This window comes from Rissa tridactyla, chromosome 8 (assembly GCF_028500815.1).
Source record: "Rissa tridactyla isolate bRisTri1 chromosome 8, bRisTri1.patW.cur.20221130, whole genome shotgun sequence".
Lineage (NCBI taxonomy): Eukaryota > Metazoa > Chordata > Aves > Charadriiformes > Laridae > Rissa > Rissa tridactyla.
The window spans coordinates 15,908,573-15,929,905 of NC_071473.1; the positions used below are offsets into that span (position 1 = coordinate 15,908,573).

A 21,333-nucleotide genomic window follows, 5' to 3' on the forward strand; every position below is an offset into this window, starting at 1 on the left:
CCTATGGCCTGCTGATGAGGTGATCCTGATTAGGTGAGTAAGCATTTCTGTCTGGCTAAGACTGCTTCAGCAAAACTCTTCAGAATGTTATTTTGTCTCAAGTCTTCATCTGGACCAAGACTTAGCTTCTATCCCCTCCTCTAGCTAAGAACTCTAAAAATAGCCTATTGATTAGAAAGCTGTGAACTCTGTGATACGGACTGGCAAGTGATCCTGACTATTCTTTTTTTTTTTTTCTTTCCTCTTTTCTCATATACAAGCCCGTTTCCAAGACCCTCATGACTATGGCAGCTCCTGCCATACTTGAAAGACTATTTTCATACAGGGAAAACACTGCCTTTGGCATAAGTTGAACGCAACTCCAAAAAGTACCTAAGTGCTTCAGTGTTTGTAAAGGAAGTCAGCAGTATCAGTGAGTCATTAGTACTAACAGTGTTACTCTAAAGATCCACTCTAGCTGTTCCTTGCTATTTGCTATTGAAGACATAGCCAGAGATAATAAGTTTTCTCTATTTCTAATCATTCTAGGACTCATTGTAGCAGAACAGGAGTTTCCTCCTACTTATATAGGGTCAAAAGCAGCACAAGCAAGAACATCTGATTTAATAAATTAACAAACTGTGTCTGAGACAGTCTTAAACGTAAACTACAGGAAATACACAGAGGATATAGAGCACCTCACTTACTTATAGAAAATTACTTGGTTAGATCCAACAGCATTTCCACAGAAAAACTAAATTCAGAGACGTTTCATGTCATTGAAAGAACGCATATGGACACCTTGAATGCTCTTAGTTATAAAACAAGATGAGAAAACAGTTTGCCTCTATAGTATACTGGTATGATGCGCATTTGGTACAACTTAACATTCACAGAATCGTAGGGTTGGAAGGGACCTCTGGAGACCATCCAGTCCAACCCCCTGCCAGAGCAGGGTCACCTAGAGCAGGTGGCACAGGAACGCGTCCAGGCGGGTTTGGAATGTCTCCAGAGACGGAGACTCCACCACCTCTCTGGGCAGCCTGTGCCAGGGCTCTGCCACCCTCACAGGAAAGAAGTTCTTCCTCATGTTTAGGCGGAACTTCCTATGCTCAAGTTTGTGCTTGTTACCTCTTGTCCTGTTGCCAGGCACCACTGAAAAAAGCCTGGCCCCATCCTCCTGACACCCACCCTTTAAGTATTTATAAGCGTTGATAAGATTACCCCCTCAGTTGTCTTTTTTTCCAGACTGAAGAGACCCAAATCCCTCAGTCTTTCTTCATAAGAGAGATGTTCCAGTCCCCTCATCATCTTTGCAGCCCTTTGCTGTACCCTCTCCAGCAATTCCATAGTTAGTAGCACCTGTTACTGCTCCATTATTAGTTTATTAGTTTAATATTGACTAATTAAATAGCATTTAAAATGCAGGTGTAGTGTAATAAGATGGTAGTTGCTATTCATGTTGTGCAGGTCAAATACACAATTAAGTTCAGCTTCTGGATCACACTACAGAGCACTACATGAGTAGCAATTACTCTTGGATCACACATCCTCTAGCATAGCACTTCAGTTACATTTAATTAGTTGCATACCAATGAGTTGAAGCAAGATTTATGATGATGAAAACACATTTCCATACATAGTTAAGCATTTTCTAGTTCTTAGGTACCAGGAATGGAGAATTCAGTCTTTTTGCAGCACTTACCGAAACATTTATACATACTTCTGTTTAGACATCTGTAGTTCCATGCTCTAAAAATACCTTTAATTAGGTCTCCAAATTCAACAAATTCAGTGTTGGTCATAATTTATAGTGATCCATAACTGAAAAAACACTAGCTATTAAAGACACATCTGATTTTGTACAGAAAAATAAAACAAGAATCAATACCCAGAATCTGAACTGAAATAAAACCAAGCAAAAATAAGGCATAACATACGTGTTTTTGAACAGTCAGGGTGCTTCACCATGAAAAAAGCTTCCCCAGAAAGTGAAGTATTCTCTGTCCAGTCTGAGTCTCCTGACACAAAGATAAACACTGAGAGCCTTCAGACTGGAAGAAGCACACTTCTGTTAAAGTCATCTCGCCAGACTCTGTAGAGTGGTGAGCATAAGTTAAAGGCCTGTAATATTCATAAAGTAACACTAAGTGATCATATGTTCACAGTTTTATACCACACACACAAAAAAAATCTAGAATCTTTAACACCAAGATGACATGTTCCTACCAGGAACTCTTCACATCACTGCAAAGAAGTAGTAATAAGTACAATAAAAATAAACGCTTATATTGAGAAGCGCAGAGCCCAATCCTGAGAAAAGAAAAAACACTTAAATTTTTACTCAAACAAGCAATAATGGATGTATAAAAGCAATAGGAATCCCATTACTGACTTCTGTTGATTTTGCATTAGATCCAAAGTGCCTGTTATCATATGAGACACATTTAATTTCTAATGAGGGGATTTTTCAGATACCACCCCTGAATGAATATTAAATAACAAGGATCTAAACTGACTTCCCTATTAAATAACAGGGAAAAAAACCCCAAAGAATATTAAATCCAGAGATTTTATTTGCACTGTCTTTTAAAAAGAAGTATGGTCACCTCACTCAAAGGAAAAACAAGTTGTGCCTCATACTGGAACATTTGCTCAATAACACGGTGAGTGTCAGCTAAAAATTTCTGGTGCAATATTAAAACTGAGAAAATAAATAGTAAATTTCTGACCATTATTACTCTGTGATAAAACTATACACATTGAAAAACAAAAATTCTAAAAGCAAAGCTGATTCACCATATGGCAACTCTAGTAATATTACGCACAGCTTAATTGCGTGGCCATCCGCCTTCCACTTAGCAGTGGATCATCTTAACATTCAACGACAACAGAATATCTGTGAGACTGAAGTCTGCTTTGAGAATCTGGAAAGAGCATTTGAACCACACTAACCAAATCAGATTTGATCTTTGTTTTATTTTTATGGACTACGAGGAAATGTCAGTACCATTAAAGCATGCCATTTTTTAAAGCAGTATTTTGATAAATTATATTCACTGAGAATCTCGCAGTTGCTTTCCAGAAACCAGCTCTTCTGCATTTTGCTTCCCTAGGGAGTAAACTATAGCAAAGGGTAAGTTTTTGATGAAAATGCCTATCGTTCTGCATGTGGGATTGGCCTTAATTTTTCAGATAAGAATTGCGTGAATGTTAGATCTGATAAGCCTATAAATTTCATTTTATAAAACTGGGACATTTATGCTGTCTTGTAGGTCAAAAAATAATAGATTTCTCAATGATCAAAATTCTTATTAGTCTGCCATTATCTCTGAATAATAGGTCAAACTCACAAGCATATTCGTTTTTGCACTGTCTGCTGAACACGGATCTTCACAAAGCAAAGAGATACAAACCTAGAAAGTGCTCCAATCCATCCTGCCTCAAATGTTCCTCGAGTTCCTAAAATTATTATGGAAGACTACTGAAAGAAATGAAATGAACCACACTTACTGCCAGCAGCTGAGCATCCTGCATTTTGCTGAAACAAGAGGTGAGACCACAGTGCTGTGAGCTCATTTGCCTGGCAAGCCAGAACTCAAAAGGTTATTAATGAAGAGGATACACAAAGTCATTTCTCTCAGTAAAGCCCGATCTGGCAATCCACTTAAAACTTCCATTGATTTAAAAGAATCTTCTTTCATACAAGTATCAATGCTTCTAAATTTCCAGTTTATAAATCAACACTGTCATTAATATTTTGGTTTATTCTTGAAATTCCATACAGCTGAAGTGATAGAATTATTTCAGAAACTCAGCTTCACTAAAAATTCAGCTTTTAATTTACATTCTTGTGTAGCAGCTTACATTTCTGTTTGCAGTCTTACAGATAAATCTGTCACTAAAACATCACCCAAAGAGTTTAAAATGTAGAAGGTAACAAGAAAACCTGAATCTAAAATTACTACTTTTAAAATATCATGATCGAAGGCATATCATGATTTGAAAAGAAAGCTTTACTTCAATTTAATACTTGGGAGTGGGTAATCCAAGAGTAGCTTTAAGATAAATCCTACATATTTGTTAGAAGATTTAGAGAGTTTTCCATATATATATGCACACACTTTTCTCATACTAGTCGTATAATCTCTTGCATTTCTTAATGTTAAGCTGTTGCCATTTTTTGTAATGCTTAAGGTGACATTTGGCAGTTCAGTCCCCACAGATACAACTGTCCTTATTCCTACAGAAACTAATTCTCCATTCCACCCCCCTTCCCCCACCCCCAAGATGTGTACCCCAAAGAACATGATAAATGATAGGAAAAACAGCTTCAGGATTATTTAATTTTTTTATTCTTCAAAGTATGTAATGGTGGATACTTTCCTTCCCACGGCAGCTTTTCAGCATTTACAACGGAAGGGTAAAACGGCTATCTAGTACTTATGAAAAAAAGCAAAGTAAACATATAATAAAAGCAAGCTCTAAATTCAGCCTCCTTAATCACTCGAGGAGATGAAAACATGCACATCTTGTAGGTGAATAGGCCATTAAGGTAAGCAAGACAGTTCTTTAATCGGAAGCTTTTTCTTCCGGCTACTGAAGTCTCAGAGATGAAAGCCAAAACCCTGGAGAATTGTGCTGGCTACTGTAAACTATATACACCCTACTAAAAGAGGGAGACAAAAGGGCAGGGGGAATGCTGAAAAGAGGCAAGCAGGAAACAAGACTTAGTCATAGAGGATTCCTAAATACCAAGATTCTAAAAACAACTTCAGAAAGGACAACCAGGCTGAAACATTGATTGGTCCCCTAATTGAAGGCAATACGATAACAGCCTCAGCACTTTGGGTTTCAGAGTTCCTCATGTTATTTTGGGATATGACCTATCTATGCAGATGCTCACTGAGACATCTTTCATCAGCTCTCACAGATAACTGTGTCTTGCTGTCAACCTCTCAGGCCAGTACTCCCCAACAGCATCCAGAATTCAATCTGGACAAAACAATGAGACTTAACTGAAGTACCTATATTTAAAAAAATAAAAAGCACCAATTCTAATTATCTCGTCTCATTTAGTAATTATCAGATACTGGGACACAGACTTACTTCCCCCCTCCCCCCCCAAGACAAAAAAGCTCATTTCCAATGACAGCCTGCCATATAAGTGGAGTTCACACACGAAGATAGGTATTGAAGTCAGCAATAACAATTCAGTCATCTCCAGCACTCCAACTTTTTTCCAGGGAAAAATTTGTTCATCCCACCTATCTTTTGCACTTGTTGGGAAATGTTTATCATATCCTGCTTGAGGTCACTTCTTATGCTGAATAGCTTCTGGCCACATTCTACAAGGCACCTGACATGCTACAATGAGGAAAAGATTTCTTTGCTTTATGTTGGCTGTTTCATATCCATGAAAATTGTGAAGGAACTCCCCCCCCCCAACCCTGCTCCAATCTATAAACTGAAGGAATTCACAGAAAAACCTCATTGGCTTCAAAATTAATTTGGGAATGCGGTGCAACAAAGTTAAACATATGCTTTTATCTGAATGTTACACTCCCTCTTTAAGACTACCTTCCATACACACTTAAAATCCTGTGCCTATATTTGGCACCAAATGTAACATGCAAGAGTGTCCCTTGGTAACTTTCCCAAAGACGTTCTTCTGTATAACTCAAATGTGCCTGATCATCTAACAGTTATGAAGTATAAAAACTAACATGTTATTAAGAAAACTAGTTATGATAAAGGAGGTACACCTTTAGATTACTTTAGGCAGTTTAGCTCTTTCAGTCTCAGAAGAGGAATCAGATCCACACTTTATCAGAACCATCTGCTACATCTTCCAGGAGGACAGAGCTAGAACCAAGATGCCAATTGTCCTCCTTGGCACAGCCACATACATTACAAAACATCAGTTTCCCAAGAAGATGCAGTTGCCTCAATTCAGATCCGTTTTGTTTTCTCACTGAAATAATAGGTTTCTAGGATTTTAAACAACGTTAATGCAGACCTGTGTTGCTCCTTGTTTGAGAGGTGGGTTTGGTGCCTGGCTCAAGCAGCCACTCCTATAATGGAACAAACTCCTGATTCACACCTTGAAGTGATGATTTCCTCCCCCAGATAACAGAAATCCTGCTCCAACCACAGGTACCCTAATCAAATTTAAAGTCTGAGAACAGCTGTTGACACCTCCCTTTAGGTTCCATTAAACTTTTTTCCTGCTCCAGCACAGCTACAATTGATTACTAATTTGACACTGGCTTGAGGAGAGAGAGGTCAGGGATGGAGACATTTAAAGTAGTATTTTAAAGACCATTCCACTCAGTCTGCATGGCTTCTTAATTTCATCTTTCCCCCAGTGTGTGTAATTTTGCAAAGATCTTTGCATAAAACTTGGGTGGTTTTAGTATTCATCAGCTCCTGCTGCTCCCTCTGTACCCAAAAGCATAACACCAACTCTGACACTGCAATCATTTACACAGTAACTAATTGCAAATCAGAGCAAAGATTGTGCCTCCAGGTGAGGAACCAGCAACAGGAACAGATGAACTCTTCAAGATCCCATTTTCATGCAAATGCCCCATACAATAAGGAACAAAAAAAATTAAACACAAGTAAACAAACTTGGTTTAATGAAATGTTTGTGTCAGTTCTGCAGGAGGTATCAAGGCTCTTTTCATACAAGTGCACTTTTACTCTAGGCCTTAGAGGGCTTACAGTTTAAGTTTGGAGCATACATAAGAATCAAATCCTGGCTTAGGTCTTTGGAGATTTAGTAGGATCCCAGTGTCACCATCTCCTTCAGTTTAAGTGAAATCAGAATATGTCTAGTAAGTGTTATACAGAAAGCAATCACCTCCCTTAGGCCTAAACTAAAGGAAATCAGTTCCTGTGTTTGCAGATCAAGCTCTGCTGCAGTCATATTGAAAAATTATTTTTGAAGGTGAGTCTGCCTGGCCTTTGGAGGGCTTCCTGGCACTGAATGCAGACAAAGATTATATTAAATATGACCACAAGTCACCTTCAAGCTGTAGCTTAACATATAAGCTGTTTGGAAGAAACTGGGCTTTTATTATCAGCAATAATAAACACACTTCCCAAATTTACATAAGGCCTTTCATCAGAGAAACTCACAATGCTTTTCAAACTTTAATTAAGTTTTAGTTGAACCTAATGGAGCCATCCATGTTAAAGTGTTATTGTTGCCGTTTATAAAATAGATAATCCTAGAATATGAGAATTTTAACTACTTGCTTTATGTGATACGACTATACTCGTTCTTGGTAAATTGTGCTAAGAAAGCCACTTTTGGAGTCAGTGGACCCTTGATTGAACTAATAAGTACAGCTAAAAGCAAGGAAATCTTAACTTATTTCTAAGTAAAAGATGCAGGAGGAAAATTACCATGCAAAGGGAGAAAAAACCATTAGTCAGATAAACAGCTGCATACTTTTTCTTAGTTTCCTAAGGAAAAATGGATCTTGGGACACCAGACACTGAATCATTGGCTTCTGCCATCCATCTACAGAATACCACTCAGTGCCAACAAGTTAAAACCACAAAGCTGCAGACACGCCAAACATCATGGTTACACATTGTGATGAGTACCAAATAATTTGAAACATTGTCAAAGACAAAGCAAAGCTGTTTAAATGGAACCTGACATCCAGCTCCAGCAAGACACGCTCTTTACAGGGCTTATTCTCTGACTTTAGTGACTGATTTCTTTGGTTCCGAAGGGATGACAAACAGTACCTTTAGATTTTGAGGAAGCAGCATCAAGAACAGTGAAGTAGCTTGGGAGCTTCGCAATTCCTTGCATTAGTTCCCTCTCTTCTTGACACCTTTGAGAAAAGCACTTTGTTTCCACTCTTTATTCCCTTACATTTTATCCATATTCCCCGACCAACCAAATTCATCTCTTCAACTGAGAGGCTCTGCTTCACTAAAATACAATTTCTTTGCTAGGCGAAAGCATTGAAATTCCATCAACCTGCCTCCAAATCCCCCTTAAAGTCTCTGCAAATAATAAAATGTCTTCATAAGGAAATTGTATATAATTTGTAATTACAGATGAAACTTGAAGTTTTTGAGACTTGAAGCTGTTGGACACTTTTTTGACACTTCAAGCACTTCACACTAGAAGCCTTTGGAATTAATTGGCTAAAAGGTACTATATAGTAAGTGCATGTTTATGTGATGTTTTGACTGCTTGTTTTAGTAAGGAGAATGGTCTAGATACTGACCTCTGACTGGTTCGCGTTGAGACAGCTACTCTTACCAGAAAGCAAACCTCACTGACCTTACGGTCAGTAATTTAAAAAGCTGAAAACTTTTGTTTATAGGCCAGACATGTACATTTCATTTCCAGGATTCCTTAAGTCAGCATACCAAAATTATGCATTAATGAAGTACAGTATTTTGGACTGGCTTAGAAAAAGAAAAATATCCCTGGCAATTACAAAAACTGATGCAAAACTAAAGTAGCAACAAGGATGTGCACACATTTGCACAATCGCATAATACATATGTAACCAATTCTGCAGCCTCTGTGAATTGGTGTATTTTTCAAATCTCAATACTAGTTTAGTCACCTGTAACAGCTACTTCTTTAAAACCTCCAGATGAAGGGCTGAAAATTAGCACTTGAAAAAGTCCCCTTCCTTTGGCAAACAGATTTAAGAGCAACATGTTCAGCAATTATGCAACCGGTTGCATATTATGCAAAAAAAAAAATCTGCTTTAGCAATTTAAGTAAATGCTTATTTTATGAAAACAAGCTTTAAGAAAGTAAACAGATAATAGGATGCTATCATTTGCATATATGTAATTCTAATGCAAACTGCCGTATACTGGGAAAACAGAGCAATCTGTATGAAATACCATTAATTGATGTATATTTTAAGTTTTTCTTTACTAGGTGGTTTGAACAAAGATATTGCTCTGTGGGATTATGGTTTTTCCCTAGTGGAAAAAACCAATCAGACAAACAAACAAAACCCCAAACCCCATGGATCTGTCCTCTCTGCGTTACCAGGCATCTCACTTCCCTAACCTTGTGCAATAGCTGTTCTACAAAATGAACTTCCCACTGCATGTGAACCTTTAATGTTATTGTATAAGTCAACTTGTTTCAACAGAAGCAATACTGTATGTTGCACAAACACCACGAAGAGAACATTTTTATGGCACATGAGAAAACTAGGCCTCATAGCCAAACTGCCACCACTCTCTAATAACACTGTACTTCATCCTCTTAAAAGGTATCAATAGTCAAACTTGTATATATAGCTACCAAGTGAACTCAACTCTTCTGTTTGCTGACAGTCCCTCACTGCTTTCCCTGTCTTGTTCACAGCATACAGTGACAATTCCAGCCACATCTGGAGGTGAGGTTTCTTTTATCTGTGATTTAGACATCAGTTACATATCTTCAGTAAATGGGTCACTCAGTTTTTTTCTATGAAACACATAACAAGCTGATCACCTTCCAGCAGCATCACACAATCCCACTACAGTGGCCATAAGTGGAAGCACACATTGTCCCAAAGTTTATTTCAGCCACCTATTTTTTTTTTCTGGTTTTTGTTTCTTTTTTTATTTCTTTTTTTTTTTTTTCTTTTTTAAAAGCTTCCCTGCTGAGAACAATCCACACTGTACATATCCTCAAGGGAACAGCTTTAGCAGACACCTTTTATACAGGTAATAGACAGGAAGTCCTAAGACACCAAACAGTAGTTTGTGCCACAAATATATTTGGCTTTTTGTCCAAATTGACCCATCAACTAGGAAGATCAAGGATCTTGGAAAGTAATCCTTGGGGCAACATTCATCTGTCAACAGATAACAAGATATAAATTCAGATTAGACTTCTTGGCTCTATTACATACTGAAATATTTTTTGAAAAAAATCACCATTCAGCATATTGTAAGGGTAGGAAGCAAGTGCCTAAGGTTGCACTGATCTAGGACAATTAGGGAAATTAGAATACAGCTCAGGACAATGTAACAGAATGACTACTGATAACCGATGATGGGTTATGGAAAATAAGCATGGTCCAACCCGAAGTGATTTTTTGATTTAAGTTTGTTTATAGTCATTTATAAAAATATTTATTTATAATATACATCAACTACTCTGGACTAACATACATATCCAGATTGGTTTAACTGCACAGCTACACAGCATGCTTTACAATGAATTAAAGACAATCACATAGCAGGAAAAAAAAAAGGCAGCAGGGTCATTCCAATTAGGATGCCTCTTCAACTGTGCCCCACAAGATCTGTTCTTATATTAGTATTATTCAGTAATTTTTTTTTTCAATGAATTCGGGAAAGTGGATACATATTAATCAAGTCACTGGTAATTTTCAGACAACTTAAACCAAAACAAATAGCAGTGATAAATTCTGGGCTTGTCTGACAGAAATGCACTTCCATATAGACAAACTCAGAATCATTTGCGACAAAAGCAGGATGAGGGTATAGTTCTTCTCAGCAGCAACGTACCAACAAGCTCACTATCTCATTTGCAGTTGTTGGTAAATGAACATGAAATCCAAGACAGAGCAGCACCTAAACTATTGAAATATTAACAGGGGACCATCCAGCAGAATCAGCTTTCTTGAAAAATACTGAATGTGCAAAGAGCCAGAGGGGGCGGAGATGAATTATTACAGATGGGGAACAATTCAAGATGGAAAACAAGTACATGGATACCATTACGTAGTTTATCCAAGAGAAGGCGATGACTTTATTCCCATCATGGGAGTCAATAAGATCTGGTGCAACAAGCCTATACAGGCTTGCATGTGCAGTTGGGGAAATTCCAACTACAGAAAAGTATATATGCTTTTCTACAGTGAAAATAATTAGCTACTGCAAGAAATTGACCTGGGGATTTGATGAATTGTCCATGACCCGAGGCCTTGAATGAACATCACTTGTTGTTTAAAAATGATGTGTTCTAACTCAGACAGAAATTATGGAATTAGTGTTAACTTTTAACAGAAACCAGGGTTTAACAGTCAATTCTAGCCTTGAAATCTAAGAAGGGCCTATATTTTAGTAGTCAAGAGCACCATGCCTTTGTGTAACACATACTTGCATAGAGACATCAGGAGAAAATAGTGTCACATAACCAAAAACTATTATGCATGCAAGATTTGGAAACCAACCTGTAGTGAAAGGAAGAAATTTTGTTCTGCTTCTTTTCCAAGAACCAGTCTTTTAAATCTAATGCAACATGTCATTATTTATTTTAAATTAAGTAAAAAGTGATTAATTGCTCAGGCAGCATTTTTTCCATTTTATATAGACTCTTTTCAGACAGCTAGAAACAGTTTCTAAACATAACAGTCAATGATCTTGCCCTCTGGAGACAGTGAAACGATTAGGTTTTTTAGTTGAAATATACATTTTAGTTAAAGAAAAAAAAAAACCTCTCAGCATCTCAGAAAAGAGGTTATTTTACCACTGTATTATTGATCAGAATGCTTACTTTTCGTTTAGTTATGGCCCAACTCAAGGAACTAACATAATCTCAGTGTGGTGACAGTTTGGAATTTTACATACTAAATTCATTTATATTTTTTGTGATTGGCCTTCAGTTTCTGGAAAATAGGGAAAATAACATTCCCTGAAGGTCTTGTGTTGAATACACAGTACATCTTAACTAGTAAAACAGACATTTGTACTATGACAGAAATTTATATACATTATATCAATTAAATTTAAAAAAAAACTCTATTCTTTTTAAAGCACATGTGTAATTAAATAAAAAGGTTGCCAAAGCCTGCATAGTGTAAGCAGAACTGGGATGTACGCTTAAGTGAGACAGATTTAAATGCAAGATAAGGCTAAGCAGCCTGTCTCACTCTCTTTCTTCTACCCTTCTTCCAGAGTACCTCAGTTAGGACCTATTCCTCCTGTATCGTTCTAATTCTGTGCTAGCGAAGAGCCTGTCAGTGTACAGGTGCAGCTGTTCTTCCTATAAGAATATTCTTTACTCAGCTGCAGCAAAACTTTGTGTCCTAATCAACCACAAAAATACAGTTATGGTACCTTATCAGAAATTGCCAAACACCTCTTATTCTTGCTGGGACTCTAAGCAGAGCTGGCCTATCACACCCAGTCACAGAGTAGTGACTTTGGATGTTGAAACATGGGGATTGGCATAATGAATATAAAATAATTTGATTTTTTTGACCGACAGACACAAAGCATGTAATTAGTGCTTACTAAATAGGATGGCAGAAGAATCCACTATGCTACACATTAGTACAAATTTACTGGATTAAATTCAATCCTTGCTGTTTGTGCAAGTTTTGTGCCACGAGTTCACTTAAGGCTATGCATATTTATTTGGCATTTACACTAGTAAGGCTAAGCCTCAGTGAAAAGAAACAAATGTTCAATAGAAAGCACTAAATCAGACTCAGGTATCAACAGGATTATCAATAAGCAAATTGCACCCAGCATTTAAAAACCAGAACTCATTACCAGGGTAGTTATTTGACAATACATCACATTTCTGACCTTCAGATCTTGCAGAAGTGGTCCATGCTACGCAGCCTTCCAACATCTGCAGTCATTCTGACTTATAGCAAATGCAGAAATAAGAATTTTAAATGCCTATGACTTTACACATGCTATTTTAAATTCTCATCTTAAAGAAACCTTGCAAATATAATCTTACTAAAATCTCTAATCATTAAATCCATAACAAGGAGACTGAATAGATAACACTGCTTCTCTAAAACAGGAATTTACCACGCTATTCATGGACCTTAACAATAACAGACTAACTTTAAAACTTTAAAACTTTAAAATTTTTCATTATCTCCTTACTATCAAAGGTAACAAATATCATCAAAATAATCACATGAGCTGTGTAAATATAGAGCCCTTTAAGTGTATGCCATTAATGATTGACCCTATGCTGTCTTTGCTTAACTATTCAAGGTCAGTATGACCTTGGGAAAACATAGAGCCCTTTAAGTTTATGCCAGTGATGGCTGATTCTGTGGTGTCCCTGCTCAATTATTAAAGGTCATTAGAACCCTGCACAATTCTTACTAGCCTTCAGGTAACAACACTGAGCAAGTAATAGACCACAGATACTCAACTTTGTTCTCCTGTAGCAGCCCTTACTCTCTTATAATGATGAAGAATAACTAAAGGTTTCAGACATTATTTCCAAGTCACAGGTTGGGGATCACTGTTCTTAACAGCTGAGGCCTGGAACCTGAGCAGCTTGAGCATTTCAGATAATGACTTGCTATACAGTCTTGGGACAAATACGTGCTTCTCTTTCCCTTCACCTTTTGACTCATCTGCCCAGTTACCAACTAGTTAAAGAATAATATTTTTTTATGAAGTGAAGGATGAGAGTTGTGTTACTTCCTAGGGATCCTAAACCATCTGTAATACACATTTGAAGCACAATGATCCACAACAGTCAACATTTCCTTGCAAGTACGTGAGACAGCAGAACAGAAATATTAGCATTCTATAGCATTATCGTCAGACTCAACTCTGCGTAATAGCTACTGTTACATGGCTGAAATGCATTATATTGTAAATATGCAGAAAGAAAATAGCAGGTGAAAGAAAGATAGATTTATAAGAATTATTAGAAAATCTTTTCTATTTTAAAAAAGTTTTGCTTTTAAGACTAGAATTAATGTATCCTTTCCAAGGACTGCAGCTACCAACATGCCCTCTCCTGCCACTCCTCACTGGTTAGTGAATCTTAGACGGACCTTTATTAATTAAGTCTCAGTACAACTAATTGAGATTACTTCATTATCCACCACTTACAGTCAATGACATTCAGTTAAGTTACTCGACTTGTATTTTCCTACACCATGCTATTAGAAGATTCCTGTTAGTAACCAGCTTACTTCACAACTGCTGAAAAAGTTAAGTCCAATTTAATAGCTTATGATACCAGAATACAGGAGTTCAAGATAACTCTCAAAAGTGTTCTATATTGTCAATTTAAAGAATAAGTTCCTTTCTAGTGTAGGCAAGACTTGGACAGTTTAAGAACTGCACAGTGAACAAAGCGTTAGAACGCATTAAGTGCATTCCCTAGGAAGAAATTACACGTGTGGCAGTGCATCAGAGATTACAGTCTAATATTAAATCGTTGAGACAAAACAGGCAACTCTTGTAATAATGCACTCACAAATGAGTCTGAACATCGAGTACTCCACAAGAAAGGGAAAGCTGGTGAAGTACCAGCTTGCTTCCATTTTCAATTTTTGCATGCCTTTTATGGCATATTCCCCGTTGCTTCAGTTCAGGCTAATAATTAAGACTGTGAACATCAGAAAAAAAAACCCCAAACACCCAGAAAGTAAATAATTTTATTAATTTATAATCAAAGACTTGAAACAAAAAATATTTTTCATACTGACTAAGGGGTTGTTCAATGCACACTGACCTATACTGGATTATAGAAGGAGAAAGACAGTAGCAAATAAGAGCAATGCATAAATATCTTAATTTCATATCTCCACTAATTCAACTCTGTAGACCAGAAATGTCTTCTTTTGCACTGCAGAATATTTTAATGCATTTTGCTTATGATTTCAATCAAAAGTAATATTCCAGTTATTCTACAAAAATTATAGTATTAGGTAATTGATTATTCTAATAGAGACAGAAATGCTCTGTGGATGTTCCTTATCACTGAAATTAAACTTCCAATGGGTAAATACAATGGGCTTATCCTACTCTTGGTTGCAACTGTGTGCTAAATATAGGTAGTCATCCACTGAATAAAATGAAATTTCCCTCAAGTCAAAGCAATCAGGCAGTCCACATGAAGTCTTTAGTTTTGTACACTTACCCCCTGCCATCTAGTGATCTGTCCTAATAACTACAGTAAAAATGTTAAAGTGAGGTCATCCATATGGGTCTATTTCTGCTGCCTTTAGTTGTCTTAGTCAATTCCTTACTCCAGTTATTCCTGCTCAAGTCACAGTGACGCTGTTTACCGACATGGGCATTAACGAGCAGAAGGTTAACAGGAGGGTGAATAAGTTTCAGGGAGAACATTTTCCAACAATTTGTTCCTGGACTTGGAATCAAGTCCAAACCAATTTTTGAAGATCATTTAGCCACATCTTTCTACAAAAGGGTCCCTTACTATCATTTAGCAAATATTCCTGTGGAAGCAACTCCAGCAGCTTATATTAATACCATCACTCACTTCTAAAGAATTATTATCTTGTTTCTTTCAATTTCTAAAGAAAAAAAAAATTATGCTTCTGAATTTGATTGTGTTCCAAATCAAAAACCCAAAAACATTAATTCCAGTATATATCACAGTTTGCCTAACAAGTAAATAGACTAAATGGTTAAGTTATCCTCTAAATCAGGCAACCAGACCCAAAAATAGGCAAGACATTAATGGCAGACAGACTGCTTTAGACAACTTGTTCTAAATGTCATGCTATTCAAAATGTTTCAGATCTATGGTGTCCTCCTAGAGGAGGTCCATTCCCATCCATAACTTCTGAGGACAAACAGATCTCAATAGATTTGAGCAGCATTATAAGGAGAAGGGAAAAAACCTAAACCACAGCCTTGACAGTAGAGTGCTTTAATCTGCTTAGGACCCTGAAAATCAAAAATAAGTACCTTAAATTGGACTTTTGAGCCTGTATGGATCCACCATCCCAGGTTCTCCCTCTCTAAATATGATTCCCCTTCAAAGTAATATTCATAAATATGATCACGAGCACAAAGCCATGTACACACAAGCAAGTTGTCTTAATAAACCAACTCTAAGGAGCAAATAAATATTCTAAAGCAAAAAATCTATACGAGAAACTGCATTAACACAATGTAAAGTTGCATGGCATTGCACAGAAATGTCAAACTGTCAGACTTCAGATCCACTTCTTAGACTTGACTGTACACTGATGCATATATTTCATGAAAAAGACTTGAGTTATTGAGCCAAAAAATCTACTTTTCATATAACCTGATCTAAACATAAAAGATAAAAAATATGCATTTCATTTGGCTTAACATAATTCTCTTATTCAGCACTGTCTTAGATGTTTGCTATTTACCTCAAGTACCTGCATGACAGCAGCTCACACTGCTAAAGGCACATACTAAAGTTTCTGCAGTGAATCCAGCAGGGTTCAGCTCCTATATCATCACCTGGTCTTTACAGAGCTTTTAATTTGATACCATGAATCCAGACCCAAATTACACGAGGGAATTTTATCTTGAACTGAATATTAGGTCTTTTCAGTTCCAAGCTTGTATCTTGATTCCTAGAAAATCCTTCATCTCCTGAGAAATAACCTTTTAAATGATTAGCTTTCCAAGGTGTGTTCTTCTACAGTTTGGGAATACTGGTACACAAGCAAAGAGCTGAAGCAACGTGCTTCTATCAAACGGGCCCAGTACAAGTTTAACATGAAGCAACAGTCAGATGTTAGGGAACAAGGAAAGAGGGAAGGCTTCTCTCTTCCTTAACTGCAGCCTGGCCAGACCAGGCATCCAGGATCTAAGTACCACATGATAGGGCCACTGTGGAGAACAGAAAGAAAGGCCACAGGGACTGGAGTGAATCTTCATTCCAAATGTTTCAGGCAGGCAGTGATGAGCGTGGCAAAAGCATGCTAAAAATTTAATCTGACATGAAAGGTATTTCCCCCACATTGCAACTGACCCAAAATTCCTAAGAAATTACTATCTATTAGCATCTGAGATTTAGACAGCTGGATTTATCACAGGCTACAAGTTTAGTGTAGTCAATTCTTCAGAGTTGATCAGCAAAGGCAGTTTTCTCCTACTACAAAAGTATTAAAGAACAAGTTTTCATATACTTTTCTCAGATTTTCTTTTACAACACAACAGTCACAAAACTGCAATAAAGACATCACTTTTAATGTTAACAATGAAAAGTTGCAATTTTTCTTCACTGTAGTTCTGCACTTTCCTCTTTTCCAAGACTTCACAAAGGCAACTTTTTTAAAAATTTGAAACACTGTTTTAATTCCCAACTGCATTAAGTCTTTCTGAAGGTCATTTAAATAGATAAAAGTTCAAGCTCTCTCCTACACATTTCTGCACAGGTGACATGACAGATGAAAACACAGTTAAGACTGCTGGATGCTATATGAACACAAGAGAAGTCAAACCAAACCCAAGAATTTGGTCTTGTTCTATAAGTTTTGCACAAATGTTTAGGGGGAAAAAAATTTGGTTTGTAACAAAGCAGACATTATGAATACAGAAATATCTTTGCACGAAAATCCAAACAACCTTCACCAGGCCATATGAACTAACAGTTGCTTAAAGAGAGACCAAACAAGACTGTATCCTTTAAGTACAAGGATATATGGATACACACTCTTGATGATCATAACTCATAGATAACTCATAACTTGTATAAGCTAGTCAGGGGAAGAACATGTCTACCAGCCTAGAAAAAAAAAATATCATTACTTGCATGCTTACTTCTTCACATGCTTTCTATTTCAGTAAATACTATTTTACGCTAAATTAATGATTTCCACTATGTACTAGAGCATGGGTAGGGTGACAATCAACCATAGGACATCATGTAGCTGACAGTTATGGCCACCTTCCAGGTTTAGATGTAGATTGAATTCTACAGAGACCATGGTTAAATAATTTTACCCCAACTTTTGATGAAAAGGAGTGACTCACCATCTCTTCCAAATGCTAATTCTGCACCATCTGTGCCAAATGTGAAACTTTTAAGGTGAACCTTACTACAAAGATTGCATTCCATATCATTTGAACCAAATATTTCATTGTGATGCTATGCCAGAAGAAACATTACAGAGGAAAAAATTACATGGCCTGAAACTATGTGATTCACACCTGCTGTGAGCAGTTTTCTCACTATAAATGAAAGTAATAAAAAGAGAAGGCAAGAAGCAAATTATTTTAATAGATGTCTAAATGAACAATTACAGTTTTACCCCAGGTAACTAGCTACTAGTACTAAGCGAAGGAATCATGCCAGATACCACTGCAAACTAGTTGTTGGCAAATGCAGCCCTTCATTGCGATGGCAAACAGAACAGCTCTGTCCAGTGAAGCTAGTGGCAGAAGTGTCCTTCTGCAACCAACTTCTGCACAGCAGCAGCTACTGTTATAAATACACAATGCCCAGAAGTATTATACACGATTTCACAAGCATAAAATATAGATGGTGTTCGCGTTCTGTTGTAATACAAGATTTCATAATAAGTGGAGTAATGAGTTAGAGCAGATGACCTAGGAAGATTTCCTTCTTCTAAACATAAGAATGGATGTTGAATCAGGAAATAGCAGTGGAATAAATAAAGAAACAGCACACTTACTGTGCTGATTTTTTTTATTACTAGTCCAAAAATGAGTCAAAGCCTATAATTTTTTTTAATGTCCTTCTTTAAAATAGAAGACATAATGGACTATTAGGAAATGTTCTTCCAATGCATGCATTGATTACCCATACCACTACGCCTATTAAAATAAAGATTCTTCTAAGCACAGAAATGAAGTCATTCCAATGTTTCCTAAGGGCACACAGTCCATCTTTTCCAGCAGTTTGTTCTCTACAAGGTGACAGACACTTACACTGATTGTTGAACAAGTTTTTATTGTTTTTAGAAAGAGTTTTATGTTAACAGAATTTCAAATGTCACACAATTTATTTCTAATAAATGTCACCAACTCAGACACACTGCTTTAAATGGGAAGGGGAGGCGGCGCAGAAAAGTACTGGAAATTTATACAAAATTTAGTGCAACATCCCAAGCAGGAGTCCATGGAAGTGGGCAAAAAATAGCTTCATTGAGCTTTGATGAATTTTTTTTTATCAAGCTCAGTTTAATTTAGGAATTATTGTAAGAGTTTTTATTTTATTACAAAAAACTATCTAAGAACAGGGTTTTGGGGAGAGGCAAACAGGGAAATAACTGCTCATAATCACATTCTCTTTGTTAACATTTCAAGCAACCCTCTGATGAAAAGTCAGAATATAGTATTGGAACAGATATACATACATCCTTAAAAGCACAAAAAAAAAAAAAGGACAACTATCCATCACCACAAATCTTTCCTGTAGTGGTAGAATATTAATAAGGAAGTAAACTAAGCCTCACAAGTGGGGCAGAGCCTAGCGATTGAGGTACGAATCATTCTGGTATATTCTACATTCTAAAAGTGATCGCTCAAAAGACACAGTAAACTTATTCAATTAAGGCTTATTTTTCAATACCTTCATAATTAAATATTACAGTAAGACGTACTACCAAAAATACTTTTACCCCAACCCCTAGTGGTATTCAGTTATGGATATTTATGAAAGAGGAATGGATTTAAAGCCTTTACTTTCAGAGGAAAAAAAAAAACAACAAACAGATAAAACCAAGCATTATGATTTGACTAATTAACTTGCTTGTATATTGCATATTTTGGGTGAAAAAAAAATCTCTATCAGAACAAGAATGCTACTTTGCTATCTCAGACTTAAAATGAGCATGCTTTCATAAGCACTGGAAACCCAAAAACATAGACTTATACCAAAGTACAACTATATGCAGTTTCAAGGACTGATAAAAGAGACTTTTGCTTGCATAAACTGGCACTAGATACATTTTAAGTAATTTTGTGAGTCAGGAAAACTGTTGCATTTAAAAAGGACCTTCTGCCAGTACTTGACTCCTCATTTGAAGAGGAACATCTTAATTCAGGAAATCAATCCCAGGAGAGAACAAATACATTTCAGAAAACTTCCAGGTAAAACCTGTACTGTAAGATTTCCAGCAGTTAAGTGAATTCTAGAAGATATACTCTCACTGTATGATGACTTAACAGGAAACATCTACACCCAAGATGTCATTCCCACCCCACCTCCGCTTCTGATTGAGGGAAGCAGCTAATACACATCCAGGAAAACTACCTGGACCAAATTGCACCATGAGAAGAAAAGCTTCAGCTGGCTGGGAATCCATATGTTCACCTCCTCTCCTCCCAGTTTTCTGCTATGCCTCAGAAACTGGCTGACAGGCACAGCAGCTGAGCTAAATAAGCAGTCAGAAAACACTGACAAAGTTCACCTCATATAAAGGTGTGGTAACAGTGATCTTTATAGAGACAACTGTTCAGCAGCTCTATTTTGCAAAATCTCAACAGATGACATTTGCTCTCTCACCAGATGAGTCCTCTAACCACCAACTCTCCTCCTCCTCCGGAGGCTCTATCCTCAACCCTAGCTGTAAAATAGTATTCCACAACATAAATGCAGCTGAAAGTCTGAATGGATGGATGATAAACAACCCAACATATCCAATTCAATGTACCAACTGTTACTCAATTTCTAAATAGATACAGGGAGCAGAAAAACAAGCCTTAGCAGTTAATATTCCTTTTCCCTTTACCCACCCCCCCCCCCAAATCACTTCTCTGATATATACATTTTGCAAGCAGATAACAGCAAGAGCCAGATTAAAATACACACTCCTGCACTAAAAAGCACGTAACCAAGACAAGAAACTAAAGCGTGACATTCTTATAATCTCAGGGAGATGGGACACTTGATCACACTTGTCCTACTCTACTTGATGCCCAATTACCAACTTCAGGATGACAAATAATTTCAAAGGTAACCTCACAGCCCTTCCCCTTTCCCAGCTCAGAGCCACTAAAGATCCTCACTTACACTTTTGCCTTCACCACCTCCTTCGGGCACAGGCTCTTCTCTGCCTAAATAAGGCATTATTTCTTCTGCTGCTGCTCCTCTGTCCTTCCCAATGTTTCCTCCTTCATTCCCCAGCTTCAACCTCTTCCCCTCAGGTTGAGAATCGTCCACCTCCTCCCTTCTCATCTTGCCATCTCTGCCTCGCTGCATCACCACGTCTTCTGGGCTGCTACAAGAATTTGACATTTTTTAAGTGTTACGGACTTTTTTTAAAGACCGATAAAGCTGCCGTTTTGGAGGGGATTTGGCTTCTGAGAGCTCCGATGTGCTCTCGCTCCTCTTAAATTTTTAAGTGGTGTTTCGAAGCCTTTGCAGGAATTGCACATAGCACTTCTGTTTCTCTGCCGCCCTCTCCTGCTCGCTGGTAGCACTGTGTCCGAGGACAGTTTCCAGTGCATGCTACTCACAAGCTTCTTTCCATATTCCACTGCACCTACTAAAAAGTAATAACCTTTCCTATATTGATTGTATGTACAATTCTGCTGCTTACGTTGCAAAAACCCTTGTACTTCTGTTCTACCTGATCCAGAGTAATTGCCTTCCCTTGAAGTACAAAATATTTGCTGCACCTTCCTAAAATCCAAATTTGCCTCTGT

The 21,333-nt window shown here is 37.2% G+C and overlaps 1 protein-coding gene across 4 annotated transcripts in view; it reads right to left on the reverse strand.

Moving 5' to 3' along the window:
* Positions 1–20,923, reverse strand: part of RBFOX1 (RNA binding fox-1 homolog 1) — a 1,295,853-nt gene extending 1,274,930 nt beyond the window's left edge. For 3 of the 4 annotated variants that reach the window (XM_054212205.1, XM_054212206.1, XM_054212204.1), the window contains exon 1: positions 20,699–20,914. In XM_054212205.1, coding sequence (XP_054068180.1) covers positions 20,699–20,887 — 189 coding nt within the window. In that variant the 5' untranslated portion in view covers positions 20,888–20,914. Of the gene's footprint in view, positions 1–20,698 lie in introns of all 4 variants that reach the window. The other variant, XM_054212203.1, reaches the window with a different exon arrangement.
* Between the last annotated feature and the right edge of the window lie 410 nt (positions 20,924–21,333).